This window comes from Sceloporus undulatus, chromosome 2 (genome assembly GCF_019175285.1).
Source record: "Sceloporus undulatus isolate JIND9_A2432 ecotype Alabama chromosome 2, SceUnd_v1.1, whole genome shotgun sequence".
Taxonomy (NCBI): domain Eukaryota; kingdom Metazoa; phylum Chordata; class Lepidosauria; order Squamata; family Phrynosomatidae; genus Sceloporus; species Sceloporus undulatus.
The window spans coordinates 188,830,685-188,845,469 of record NC_056523.1 but is presented as its reverse complement, the minus strand read 5'-3'; the positions used below and the strand labels follow the sequence as shown (position 1 = coordinate 188,845,469).

At 43.5% G+C, this 14,785-nt stretch overlaps 2 protein-coding genes across 3 annotated transcripts in view; one reads left to right on the top strand and one right to left on the bottom strand.

The window, feature by feature from the left end:
• The window catches only part of ITIH6 (inter-alpha-trypsin inhibitor heavy chain family member 6), a 28,737-nt gene extending 19,127 nt beyond the window's left edge, over positions 1-9,610 (top strand). The window contains exons 10-16 of the mRNA XM_042447266.1: positions 1,063-1,089; positions 2,630-2,659; positions 3,325-3,375; positions 3,590-3,703; positions 4,886-5,272; positions 7,182-7,413; positions 9,286-9,610. Coding sequence (XP_042303200.1) covers positions 1,063-1,089; positions 2,630-2,659; positions 3,325-3,375; positions 3,590-3,703; positions 4,886-5,272; positions 7,182-7,413; positions 9,286-9,319 — 875 coding nt within the window. The 3' untranslated portion in view covers positions 9,320-9,610. The remainder of the gene's footprint in view (positions 1-1,062; positions 1,090-2,629; positions 2,660-3,324; positions 3,376-3,589; positions 3,704-4,885; positions 5,273-7,181; positions 7,414-9,285) is intronic.
• Positions 9,611-12,286: 2,676 nt separating this feature from the next.
• Positions 12,287-14,785, bottom strand: part of PHF8 (PHD finger protein 8) — a 34,283-nt gene continuing 31,784 nt past the window's right edge. For both annotated transcript variants that reach the window (XM_042450995.1, XM_042450996.1), the window contains exon 21: positions 12,287-13,948. In XM_042450995.1, coding sequence (XP_042306929.1) covers positions 13,860-13,948 — 89 coding nt within the window. In that variant the 3' untranslated portion in view covers positions 12,287-13,859. The remainder of the gene's footprint in view (positions 13,949-14,785) is intronic.

The following is a 14,785-nucleotide window of genomic DNA, read 5'->3' as shown; positions in this document are numbered from 1 at the left end:
AGTACAAAGTATAGGAGTATCAGTTCTTCATTTATGTGGTTCACCTAGGACCTAAAGCTCATTTGAAGCCATCTACCTGTTCTCTTCTTAAACCATCCATAAGTCTTAACAGTTCTTCAGTTCTACCATCCATCCCCTGGGAAAGTGAGTAAGGTGTAAAAGGGGTACAGAACAGTAGGATATAAACTAGGATTACAAGGGCTATACACAATAGGCTGTAAACTATTCCAGGACCGAAACCTGAGATCTGGAGATGACCCTGGTGATATTTCAAGGGGAAGCCACTGGTGTTGTCATCAATCACGATAAAGTATGCATTAAGCATAATTACACAGAGAACCCCATTCAGTTTTCAAAAACACACACCAAGTCTGTAATACATACACACACACTTCAAAACAGTGCTCTTGCTCTAAGATTCTTTTTCCTCACTCGGAAAACTGGAAAAGAGAGCTAAGACCCAAGATCTGGGAACCCGAGGGATTCTCCACTCCCATCGTTTCTGCCTTCCCAACTGAAAGTCAAGCTGGGTAATGAGGGAAGCCCAGTGCCATCAAGTCTCATCACAATCTGAATATAGCTTCTTCACCCTGCTTACCTTCCCAATAGGGAAAACCAATGAGTGGGATGGGGATTTCTGCATGGAGATAGTTGTGGGAAGTCCTGTAGATATTTCACAGTCTAGATCCCACCTCTCGGCCAGCTATTGTAGGATAATTTGGGTCAAAGCTTCCCTTCTATGCTCTTGTCCTTGCCAATTCTCTTCTTTAACTAGTAACCAACTCATCCCAGCTTCCATTACATGCCAACCACTATTGTGTAGTGGTTTGTGCATTGAATGAGGACTCTGAAGGCCAGGGTTTGAATCCCCGCTCAGCCATGGACACCCAATAGTTGACATTGGGGAAGTCTCTCAGCCTTGGAGAAAGGCAGAGTTCACCTTAGGGTCACCATAAGTCAGAAACGACTTGGAGGCATGCAACAGCAAAAATATCACAAGACTCTGTTGCTGCAAAAGCAACATATATAGCAACTCTCAGGTCTTGTCTGTCTCCTCCACAGGAAGCCTGGATTATGAAGACATCCAAGGTAATTCTGCTGTCAACAATACTAATTCTGAACACCGGCTCATGAAAGTGATTTCATCTCTTTAAAAGCTTTCCCAGATTTACAGTTTTGCTGCCCCTAAATATTTTCTTAGTATGGAGAGTGGGGTGGGAAGTATCCAGTGGCGGGGGGGGGGGGGGCTGCACAAGGGTGCTTGGTGGGCCACATCCAAGCTGTGGGTGGCACAGTTCCCAGCCTGGATGTAAACCACAGGTGAACAACATGTTCTCCAGATGTTTCTGGCCTATAACTCCCCTCAGCCCTAGTCAGGATAGCCAGTGGTGAGGGATAGATTGCCAGGTGAAAAATGGGTCAAGGCTCTTGTACCTTTAACAGGTGCATGGAAAAGGGCATTTCAGCAGATGGAGCTTATATTACAATAACCTGCTGAAATGTCCTCTTCTATACAACTGTTAAATGTATAGGAGCCCTGTCCTGTTTTTTTTACCTGGCAACCCTAGCGAAGGGCTATGGGGACTACAATTCAAAACAAATATGGTCAAATATGGATGTTTGGACCTCATTGGCCATCTCACTCATGGGACATACAGTTTATTTAGAGCACCTAAACAGCCCGATGACTGAAAACACACCTGAAAATAGAGCATTTTCAGAAATGGAAACATGGATCCTGTTCCACATCAGAAAATGGTTTGTAACTTCCATACCAGAAGAAAGACAAGTTATAATTAAAATAAATATTATGCACTATAGCTCTCTATAGTGGGGAACATAGTGCTGCTGTGAGCTGTGTGGCGGCAGCTCAGCCTTCTGCTAATTGCAGATATGCAACTGCAATTGATGTTCCTCTTTAAGACAGTCTTGGACTGGACCATCTTTCGTAGACAAAGCTGTCATTTAAAAACCCTTCAAGTAGAGGACAGTCTGATAAAGAGACATCTCATCTAGAGAGACAAGATGGTGTGTGTAAATCCAGCCCCCAGATTTATATTTGCAGGTGGGACCCCTTCTGGCAGCAACCAAGAGAGAGGCTTCTATTCTAGTGGTGCATCTACTTTGTTTACATAACACCCACACATTGTTTGTACATAATTGACCAGTTTAGCATAGTAATTATTTACCTTCCTGGTCAGGGGAGCTTGGAGACTGGCCCATTATAGTTGCCCATTTCTGACTGCTGCAAAACAAAGGAAGAGTCCAGTAAGCCTTCCCTAAGCAAGCAACACCTCATGGGTAGGGTGGTGACCATCTGGGGTTATAAAGGGACAGAAAGAAGATGAAAAGAGGGCTAGAGGGTCCATGTGGACCTCTCAGATATAGGCCCAGTTTCCGCACTTTTGAACATTGGCCATGATGGTTGGGACTGATGGGAGTTCAAGTCCAACAGCTAGTGGAAGGCCATAAGTTCTCCACCATAAAGAATCTCAATGAAGCACAGAGCTGGATTCAGACTCCTGGGAAAACAATCGGGGGGGGGGGGGGGGGGTCACCTGAGATACTTTGCTTCTGAGGGAATTGAAGAATCCATATCCCTGAAAACATACAGTACCTTCTTTTTCAGGTTTCTCAGAAGAACTGGACAGTGATGCAGGTACATTTCTACATGGCATGGAGCAGAGCTGACTGTTAGCTGGTCCAACTGAATTGCTAGTCAGGGCTGGGTTCAACCAGCCGTGCCTATCACCTATAATTCTACTTGTAACCCATTGGTTTCCACCTCCTACCTGACAAGATTTTATTCTGATGCTGCTCCTCACCCCACATGCTTTGTCCTGACCCTTCCTGGAAGGATGGGTGGGTGCATCAATGTGATCTACACAGCCTGAACTTCAAAATCAAAGTTGGCAACTCCATAAAAACAACAACTATGTGAACATGTATCACTCACAATCCTCTTGCCAGACGTTCTTCTTGAGACTGGCTTGGCATTCCAGAAATTGTTTCAACATCCACAGGTTATCCTGGAAAAGGAACACACAGCCCTTCCTGATGTCATGAGACTTCATTTCCCACTAGCCAGCGATTATTGGCTGATGGGAATAGCAGTTCAACGATATCTAGAAGGGCCATGGATTCCTTACTGTTGGATGTTGCATCTGCACTAAGACCATTTGCATGGACTTCTGCAGTGACAGGGGTGTGTGGATACAGCAGAATGATACTTCATTCCCAAATTATACTTGGTGCCTAACAATACATTGCTGTCCAATGCTGAGAGAATGTAATTCTGCTCCCTTCTTACTCCTTTCTTTTCAGATACTTTGGGAGGTTCCTCCAACACCGGCTTCTTCACTTTCTCCTCTTGGGGTAAGAACATCCCCATCTCCACCTCTACAAATCTTTGACACTAATCCTCTTTCTTTAAAAAAAAAATTTAGTCCATTTATATATTGGCCCTCCAGATATTTGGACTACAGCCTTACCACTGACCATACTAGGTGAGGCTGAGAGCATTTGGAGGCTAGAACATCTGGAGGTGCAACAGTTCCTCACTCCTAATCTATTCATGTTTTCCCCGCAGTGGATGGAGACCCCCATTTTGTCATAAGATTGCCACATTCACTGGGGAACCTCTGCTTCACACTGGATGGACGCTCAGGAGATATTCTACAATTGGTGAGCGACCCAATCACTGGTAAGAGCCTCATATAGAATTAACTTAAACATATTCTGGCCATCTCAGAGAGACCAACAAATAGAATGACAGAATTGCCAAATCCCCTCCACTCAATAATTTTAGCATTTCAGACCAGGTGTCTCTGAGCACATGCAGGGTCCTGCCCCTTCTTCCTTAGCTATTAGGACATTTTTAAAAAATGGATAGTGTCTCTGAGCATCATAAAGGCAATAAAATTGTGTTTAAAATAGGTCTAACATTTTTAAAATCTAAAGAATTCCTACAAACTATAGTTGATCTCTGACAGGAAATAGTTTTAGACATGAAAAGGGACATAGAAGGAAGAAAGCTTCCTTCTAACCAGCTTTGCTCCCTCCTGTTCTAGCGACTTGCCAGGAATATGAAAGTGACGTTTAGCTCGTTGTAAGGAACTATTTTGTTGAAATAGCTGTGATGGTTAATTGCCATCAAGTCAGCTTTGACTTATGGCAACCCTATGAATGAGAGAAGCCAGCCCAGCCCAGGCCTTGCAAACTCAGGGCCATAGCTTCCTTGACTGAATCCATCTATCTTTAGTATGGTCTTCTTCTTTTCTACCATCTTTCACTTTTCCCAGAATTCTTTTTTCCATGAATCATATCATATCATGATATAGTCTCAGTCTGATCATCTTAGGGTGCATCTACGCTGTTGAAATAATGCAGTTTGACATAACTTTTAAGTGCTCTCGTTCCATCCCATGGAGTCCTGGGATTTGTAGTTTTACAAGCCTTCTCTGTCTAAGAGTACTGGTCCCTCACAAACCTATAAATCCCAGGATACCGTAAGTTGGAGCCATGGCAGATAAAGTGGTATTGAACTGCATTGTTTCTATAATGTAGATGCACCTTCAGCTTCTAGTGAGAGTTCAGGACTCATTTATTTATTTATTTTAGTGGCCTGTGGTATCAACTAAACTTTCACCTAGCACATTACAAATGAGTTGATGCATATTGATGGGCTGGAATAAAATGAAGCTGTGTTGGAATTCCTATCACCTGTCATTTTCTGCTATATTGGCTAGAGCTGATGGGAGCTGAATTGTTATGTGGTTTACAGTAGAGCATCTGTGACACAGGGTACCTGGCTCCTTTTCTCGCTAGGTAGGAAGTAGGGACCTCTGTTTTCTCCTTAAAGGCTGCTGCCTTTCTTTCCTCCCAGGCTTGTCAGTCAATGGGCACCTCATGGGAGCTCCTTTAAGGCCAGGCCATGAGGAGCGTCCCCGCACCTACTTTGATGCCATCACCATGGTGGTGGAGCAGCATCTGCCACACACCAGCTATGTGATCAACATCACACGGAAAGGCTTAACTCTGCATGGTGAGGATATCCTGGTGCTGCCCTTCACCCGACGGATCACAATCCGAAAACCCCAGCTGGTGATTTCCATGTGGCCTGAAGCCAACATCACTGTGCAGATCGGACATGAAATGGAGTTCCTGGTTCTGCTACATCGCTACAGCCATCCTACGGCCCTGCAGCTGAATCATCTTGGCTTTTATGTGGTTAACGGAAAGGGGCTGTCAACTTTAGCACAAGGCTTGCTAGGTAAGCAAACCCCCCTTTCCAACAGATTCCTACATATTCTTTAGCACCATGTTTGCTACACCAATTTACCCCACTCCTGCTCTACCTAAGGTAGGAGCCAGGGGTGGGCTAGAACACACCTCCCTATTCTAAATGATATGATTATTCTAACGAATAAATACTGTACATTGTTTTAAAACATGTAATAGGTCTACATGTGCTGGCCACACACATTTTGATTGCTGTGTGTCTTTGGTACAAAACACACTGTAGACATAATCCAATTTGAGACTGCTTTAACTGCCCTAGCTCAATGCTGGGGAATTCTGGAAACTATAGTTCTGTGTGACATTTAGACTTCTGTTTCAGAGAGCTTTGGTGCCATAACAAACTAGAATTCCTAGGATTCCCTAGCACTGAGCTAGGGCAATTAAAGCGGTCTCAAACTGGAATATTTCTGCAGTGCTTTTTGGACCTTCAAATCATTTCCAATTTGTAACAAGCCTAAAGCGAACCGCTCATGCAATTTTCTTGGCAAGATTTGTTCAGAGGGGGCATGCCTTTGCCTTCTTCTGAGGCTGAGAGAGTGTGGACACTGAAGCCTAGAGATTTGAATCCTGATCACCAGCTTTGTAGTCGAACACTTAAACCATTACACCCCATGCTGGCTCTCATTGTCATGGTACTAGTCTACAAGGAGAAAGGGAATAATGTGTGTGAGAGGACCCTTTCACATTACATAATTATAGCAATATGATTCAACTTTAATTGTCATGAATACATCCTACAAAATCCTGGGATTTGTGCTTGAGTGGCAGGTATTTAGAATTGTCAGCCAGAGAGGTCCTTCAGTGCCTCTGACCAAACTGCAAATTCTAGCAGTCCATATGATGCAGCCGTAGTAGTTAAAGGAGAATAATAGCAATATAATTGTGTCATTTGGAACGGCCCAGAATATGAGAGAGAGAGAGAGAGAGAGAGAGAGAGAGAGAGAGAGAGAAATAAACAAATAAACGTAGGGACAAACTAGACATTAAAGGGAATGTGCATTCCCTACAATTAACTCTTTTTTTTCTATAGAGGAAATTCCCTATCCTCAGAGATATGTGCCTCAGGAATTAAGCCTTGGAAACTGAGTGTGTGTTTGCTTTCCAATGACCAAACACAAAACATTTTGCTAAATCCAGACTATGATGCTAATGTGAGTGCCAGTGCTGTACAAAACAGGCCCACCCCCCACCAGCAAAAACAGTTATTTGTAGTCCAGCATAAGGGGGGACCACCAATTTGAGGAACTCTCAAAGAGAGATGTGGTGGCTTAGTGGTTAAGACACCAATTCTGACCATTGTAAGATGATCTGAAGATTGGCAGTTCGAGGCCCAAGTACCACATGATGGGTTGAGCTCCTGTCACTAGTCCCAGCTTCTGCCAACCTAGCAGTTGGAAAGCATGGAAATGCAAGTGGATAAATGGGTACCACTTTGCTGAGAAGGTAAACAGCATTCGGTGCAGTCATGCTAGCCACATGGCCACTAGAGTTGTTTTTGGACAATGCTGGCTCTTCAGCTTAGTAACAAATTGAGCACCACTCTTTAGTCTGTTACAACTAGACATTCATGTCAAGGGACTACCTTTACCTTTACCTTTACCAAGCTATGTTTTCATGTTTTCAGACCTAAGAAAGTCTCTCAAGCACTTTTCTCTCTCTCTGACAGCAAATGTGAAACAATCATAAAATTAATAATGGACAGTCTGCTGCTTTTTTGTGAGAGCAAAAACCTGCTACTTCAGGCAGCAACCCCACAGCACCCATATTGTAGAGCCAGCTCTAAGAGAAGAATTACACCAGGATAATTCCTTCCCTGCCTTTTCCTGCTCACGTGTGTTGTGTGCTCCAGTTTCCAACCATGCCACTTTTGTCTTCCACAGGCCAGTTCCAGAACAGTGACATCAGGTTTTCCCCAGGCCCAGCTGATGGGGAGCGAGCCGCTTGGTTGTGGAGGGGCACTAACAAAGTGCCGGTCACTGCAGTCACCAAGATATTAAAGGACTCCACTCGGAGGGCACATGAGGCACCATGCTGGCTGGTGAAACGCAAGGATGTAGAGGGACTGTTGGGGGCCCCTTACAGCTCTTACGTAACCTCCAACCCCCTGGAAATGTGAGCTGGCCACCTTTTAGTCACTCGGCCTGAAACAGCTAGGTTAGTAAGCTACAAAAGTCCTTGTCATATTGTTGTATTCTCCCCCACCCCACACCTCAGCCTTATGAGGGGATGAGGAAAAGGAGATTTATGGCCTCTCTTCCTGGACCTTTGAGGTAGACTCTTGGGAATGATAGCAGACATTGTGGTGCATTAAGGAGAGATCTTTTTAACCTCTCTGTCCTCTTCCCTGGCACATTACAAATAAATTATGTCCCCTTTCCATTCCCCACCCCATTGATTTACCACAGAAAGGGACTTAACTGCAAAAATATATTCTCACTACTGGGAGGAGAGTATCCTGAAAGTTATTCCTAACTGCCAAAATATATTCTCACTACTGAAAGGAGAGTATCCTGAAAGTTATTCCTAGCATTTGACAGGACGGGCCATGGAAATTTTTAACCCTTTTGCCCCCTTTTGAGGAAGGAGGCATACACCCTCTTTCCCCAAATGGAACAGATCACAATAGAGTCCTAAAACTTTCACCAAATAACCTGACCTGTTTTGGAAAAAAAGCAAGAAGAAAAGGCAAGAGTGGACAAGGGGGGGAGCTCAAATTATACTGGACAGGCCTGGAAACACAAAGTCAAACCCTTCTCACAACTTATTTCCAAAGCAGGAAGACAACTAAGGTGATCAGAGCAGGATACCTTATATACCCACTAATGAAAAGTCTTCAAATATACAGTATATTTTTTAAATTAGTGAAGAAAGAAAATATTCTGATCATGATGTTGTATAGCATTTTTTTAAAACCAAGGTGCATGGATATTAAAAGACAGGAAAATGCATCTATTTCATTTTCCCCAACATTTCAAGCCTTACATTCTTTCCATCCTAAACATGAAGGAATTTGAACTTTTTTGCTACATCTTTAAAACTGAACGAAAAACAACCTCTCCCTCATCATCATTGACCAAATTCAGCAGGTACAGCTATTTCTAGCATGGAGAGGACCATCTCTACCTGCTTGCCCTTCAGAAAGAAAGAGGTAGCAACCCTTATTCCACAGCAATAAGTTGAATATACAGCAATTCAAGCTTAGACTTTTTAAGGTTAAGCCCTCAAAACAAACAAACACACAAAAAAACTCAGGCCTGGGTGGATGAATTGGCTAATTCTATCCCACACTCAGGTTTTTAAAATTCTACATTTTTTTCCCATTCCAGTGTAAAGAGATGTGTGAATCTTGTTAATGCTTCTCAAAAAATGTAAAGTGAAACAGATTTCTCACCTGTCCTTTGTAGGCATAGATAGAACTTGTATCCCAAAGCTTTGCTTCCCAAAGCATCAGAGGTAGTACAGGCAGACATCCAACTCATGACATCTCAAGAAAGAAGAGTCTGAAAACCATGTGTCTGCCTTGTAAATCTCTTCCATAGAACATTAGGACCAAATGCTGCAGAAAAGCTGAATTTCTAGCATAAAAGTACAGTAGCTGTTCCCAAAAGGGCAAGCAGCTGATGCTCCAAGGAGAGGCATTTCTCCAAAGTAGCTGGATGAATAGGAAATGACTTCTGGTCACTTCCCAATCTAAAAAAGAAGAAAAAAGGCTTCTTCGGGCCTGAAATGGCCCAGTGGCCACTTATTTATTTTATATATAGTTAAGAGTGGCCCTCCAAAGTCTCCCTGGAGGATAATATAGTCCCTTAGCCTTCCACAATTGCCCACATCTGTTTCAAGGGGTGGGTTTGGGAGGGCTTTTCATTCATTCTAGCAGGTAGGAAACAAACAAGCCACCAGAATTGCAGAGTTCTGCTAGGGACCTAATGCAATCCTTTAAAGTCCTACAAAAGTATGCCTCTACTTTTTCTGTCTTCATTTTAGACAGAAGGTGACTATATTCAGTCTTGGGATTTGACCTGTGAAGCAGAGAAGTCATTTTGGGGCTGGAAAAGAGGTTTGGCCTGAGAATGACATGCTCTCATTCTCTTTACTGAGTGAGAGTGACCGCAGACTGAAGACCCTGCCTGTGAAAGAACAGAGAAGGACAACTTACTCTTCCACCAGTGAGGGAAAGGCACCAGGTCGATCAACAGGAAAAGCAGCTAGCAAGGGTATTGCTCACTAACTTAAGATATGGGCTACATTGTCTCATTTATATTTTTATTTGTGATTTGTAGTTTAATAAAAACAACAACCCTGCACTGAGGCCCAAGGGGGAAGAGTGGTGCTTAAATATATTAAATTGTTATTAACAGTCTTCGAGTTGATCCCGACTCATCTCCAAGACACACTGTCCACTGTTCTGCCTAGGATCTATACATTCATGCCTGTGACCTCCCTAGTAGAGTCTATCCATCTAGCATGCAGTTTTCCTCTCGATGGGCCAGCGTATGACAGCCTCAACTTGATCATTGGATTAGTGCATCCTATTCCCTAAAGTGATGCAGCATTCTTTCACATCCTGTTCTGATCTTGTCAAGAGACAGTATATCATATCACCCAAATCAGAAGTCACCCGCAGGTGCCCTAACCAATGGATCTTTTCTAATTTTGTAGAAGAGGCAGCTTGTTCTTCCTGTTTTGCTGTTTTGATTTTTCTGTTGGCCATCAGGTGACACCCATGTAGAGTGGGCTCTTAACCATAGGCTTGCCATCTGGGATTTGAGCTTCTGCGGATGGTAAACCTTGTTGTTTTTAATGGAGGTGTGTGCATGCCACACATTATGCTGCCACAGGAAACAATGGGACTTGAGGTCCCACTTTTTTTTTTATCCATGTGAGGTGGATGGGTCCAGAATGGATCCCCTGCAGATATGAAGAGCATAAAATAGGATTATGGTTATACTGATGGGTTTTCCCTTAGGTCTTATTGATATCAATTGAATTTTGCATTATACCCCCTTGACTGTTTTTTCAATAGCTCTCCTCACTATTAATGCCATCTCATTTCTTCTTAGATTTTCATTTCCTGAGTAAAACACTTGTGTAATTACCTGACTGAAAATGTCCCATACCAGTCCACTTTAGCTCTCTTAACCTATGCATTCTTTATACATTCCATTTCTTGTTTTACAAGGTCTGACTTCCCTTGATTCATGCTTCTAACATTGCATGTTCCTATAATATGTATATTATAGCTTCAGACTTTGCTTTCACCTCTGACATGTCAACAGCTTAACGTCCTTTCAGCTTGAGTCCAGTTGCATCATTTAGCCACAGCATTACTTGTAGTTGCCCTAGTAGCTTGTTGAGTGCCTTCCATCTTCTGGCACTGTTGTCTTGTTTCATTTCGGATTGCGTCATCATAGGGTTTTCACTATAAAAGTCTTCAGGAGTGGTTTCGCATTACCACTGTCTATGCAGTACTAACAAGAACTAGTATGGTGCCATTGCTGTTGCAGATCCTCTGCCAGTGCCACCCTCCACTACTGCAGCTGTGAGAAGCTGTTTGGCACATTTAGTCTGCCTCCTCAGCAAAAGCCTGTCTGATGTGGGAGAACCTACCAGCAGCACTGTAACCATCATGTACCCTCTTGCCTGACAGGAGCATGCAATCCCACCACCATGGGAAGGTAGCACCATGGTGGGTGACATCTCTTATTTTGTTGTTTATATTTTAATACTCTGTACTTTTTTATTTATTGTGTTTACATGCCATAATGGTTGCCTTTGTAACTGCAGCTGAGTGGCTTTTTTAGGCTGACACAGAAGCCTGAGCAGCAAAGTCTAAGCTCACGTGCTCCACAACTGCAACAGGCCAGAGTCCTCTTGACATGTGTTCAAGTGTATTTTCCTATGCGAACAATAAAACTGAAAAGAGTTATTGAGATATAGCTCTAAAACTGTGACCTAAGCAAGTACAATTGTTTTAAACATTAGGGCGGGGGGAGAGCTTACCTAAGGAGCTATAGTGTAGGTCCCAGGTCTCATCCCAGATTTCTCCATCTAAGTCTTGAATGGACTCCTTGGACAGCTATTGCCAGTCAATACCCTCAGTTCTGGGTTAGAAGGACCAGTGCTTTGATTTCACATAAGGCAAGTCTCCTATGTTCCTAAACTAATACCTTCCGTCTTATGAATGCTGTCCGAGTGTTTAACTTTTTTACATGCAAAAATTGGCAGATGCAAAAGCATCATGATAATGCCCATTCTGAATAAAAGATGCTTACTCTCTCCTTGATGGCCATGTTGCATAGCTCCAGGAGCCTCCTGAGAAATCAGTAACAGGACAGATTTCTGCAGCCTGAGCTTGAGCCCATAAAGCCAGAACAGGGAATGTGAGACTCCAGATATTGCTGGACTGCAACTCCTTCAGCCTTCACTGCCATAGCCAATGGTAAAGGAAGTTGTTCAGTTCCCAGACTTGCCCAAAAAGGAATAAAAAATGTGTCCTCCCAAGTTCTAAATTCATATGTTAAGGTTTTTCCTGGACACCAATTGGTAAGTCACAAAGTGGTTGAAGCAGATTCACCTGTAATTTTACTATTTAAAAAAAAAGTAATAACGCAGGTGAATCTGCTTCAGTCATTTGGTGACTTACCTGAAGCCAAATAATCCAGAATTTTAAATTAATGAGAACATTTTTTAAAGAGTTGTCAGGAGAGGCATTTTATGGTCACTGATAAAAACATTCCACCCAAAAGCAGTGAGCCCTTTCTGAACAGCCCCTGTATTAAACCACCAATGTCTTCCAAAGTGATGGGGCATCTGGAGAAAAATCTCACCTGCATACTAATCCTTGGGCAATGAACTTCCCTAAATTAACACCTCAACACCAACTTCCCCAAGAGCACAAACGGTGTGGCTGCAGCTTTTGAGAAAACAACGATTTTGTTCTTGAAAGAGCAGAATCAGAATAAAGTACCTCACAGACAAGCCACAATAAACCAACAAAGGTTTTTATTCTAACCCTGAATATATAAAAAAAGTTTCAGCTTCATTTGTTTTGTTCTGTTAAACACACATTTCTAGAGAGATGCCTAAAAAATAGAATTCAAACATTTACACAAAGCCTGCTGGAGTCTGGCATAAAAATATGGTACACAGCCATATAAACTGAGCCGTGCAGCTGGGTAGAAATGTCTTTTTTTTTTTAAAGTCCTTGCTTAGGGGGCATGGTGCCCTCCCTGCCACTGTTAGGGGGAGGGGGAGAATGAAGACTGCTTTATGGCCAAACTGGAAAACAAGGTGTGAGGAAGAGGGAATTAACAACAGGAGAGATCTGCGAGGAGTAACTGCAAAGCTGGCTGGAAAATTTCATGTTACAGGGGGTCACCTTCCAGGGATAGTCTTTTGCGCTGGACTCTGTGCTCAGCAGCCCCATCCATCGTAACAGCTACTAGCCTTCCAGCTGCATGCAGTGGACTGAGTATTAGAGAAGACTTCTTGGATTAAAGCAAACACTAAAGCATAACTTCCTTCACAACTACAGCTGGGCACATGAGAGTAAAGGTCCCAGCCTACCCTGATATACTGAAAGCAGAGGGATCTGGGATCATGAACATGTGACACTCCCACCCCTTGCAATTGCAAATGATACAAATAAATCTGTTGAAACTACTGATGGTGTGTTTTGTGCCAATTCACCACCAAGGGCAGGCACTGTTCCTTCTTTCTCAAAATCTGACTGGAAGTTTTAAGATACTGTGGAGGGCACTCTGGACCTGGACTTTGTTCCACCCTGAACTTGCCTACCTATCCACTGACACCAGTCAGAGAAGAAAATACAGTGTTGTATTTTCCTACAACCTTACTCTCTGTCCTGTCTTTCTTCAATTTGCCAATGTGCTGGATTATCGTTTCTGGGATTCAGGGAAAAGGTCTCTACTGTCCCCAGCCCCAGCCCATCTCAAAAGTGTGTGACATACGGAGGGAAGGCCAGGAAGGAAGAAGACCTACTTGCTAAAACAAACGCAATGAGTAGTTAGTTCCTGTGGGGGAAAGCTGGGTTTAAAAAAAAAAAGTAATAAAAACCACTTCTTGGCATGCAAGTGTTCATGTGCAGCAGCAAAAATATAAAGGGTGGTTGAAGCTGCTGGGAAGAAAAATAAAGGCTAACATCCCTGTGTGTGATTTTGGCAGAAGGAGGGGAGAACTCTACAGAGGTATCAGCCCAAGAGAAAAAAATGAACTGCAGTGGGTCGAGGTAGGGATAGAGAGTCAGTGGGCACGGGGAAGCCCTTCGCCTCCAGTATTATCTGCTTCTCTGGGGAAAGCCAGGATGCTTCAGCTCAGTGTCAGAACAGCTGCCCATTGAGTTCAATGCTTCCTGTGGCCAGGCAGATCAGTCCCGGCTCTTATCCACATGGGGGAGCATGGGCTTTCTCCATGCCTCATAGTTCCGGCAGCTCTTTGAGGACACTGCCAAGGCAGTGCCTCCAAACATGTCTCTGTGCCTCACCCATTGTCTTTTGCTGAAGAGGCCTGAGGTCTGGAGCTGGATGTGAGGGTAGCCCTCAGAGCAACAGCTTGCCATTGCGATGGATCTTCAGGATGCGGCCGAGTCGCTGCTTGGCTGTCGCTAAGCCCTTCTTGGGGCGTTTTCCTGGGAGAAAGGTAAGAAACTCATGAATCAAAAGGAGGCCTTCCCAAGTGGGGTGCACAAGTGGTTCTCCTGAAACAACAAGCTTTGCCTATATGAAGACTGGGGAATGTCTGGCCTTTGAGATGTTGTTGGCCTGTAACTTCCATCATTCCTACCCAGCACAGCTGATGGAGAGGGATCATGGGAGTGGCAATTCAACATCATCTTGAGGGTCACACCTTCCCTGTCCCTGACTTGCATGAAGATGTAAGCCCAGGGCAGCTATGACCACAGGACCAGCCTAACATGTTATGATGCCAGAAGTGGAAAATCAAAATGCACTTTCTTACAGAAGATGACTTCACCTGGAGCCAAATAGCTTTCCCTTTAAATTGTGTGCCATCTGTTTCTGACTGTCCCTGGGTGGTGATGGGAGAAAACTCAAATTGTGTAAATTTCTCCTGTCACCAATCCTGAAAATAGCATCTCTCTTCTTTGTGGGAACACAGTGTTACACAGTCTAACAGAAAACTGTCCAGTGGAAACATGATGGAAGTTAACTGCTGTCTTCACTGTAACTATTTTTCACAGAGTTTGTGGAGGAGTATTATCTGGATTCATGTGCCTATAACTGGGCAAGATCGGCCCATTTCCTCTCTCCCTCCCTCCCTGCAACCCAACATCTCTATTTGGAAGGACCTGCTTCTTCTTCTCTCATGGAGAGTGGAACTATTCAAAGGAAAATTATACTTTTCCATGTGGAGCCATCAAACTCCATCCAATGGAAGTAACAGCCAGGTAATTTGTTTATATGACATAGTATTCCCAGATGCAAGAGTAATGAGTCAGTGTCTACTG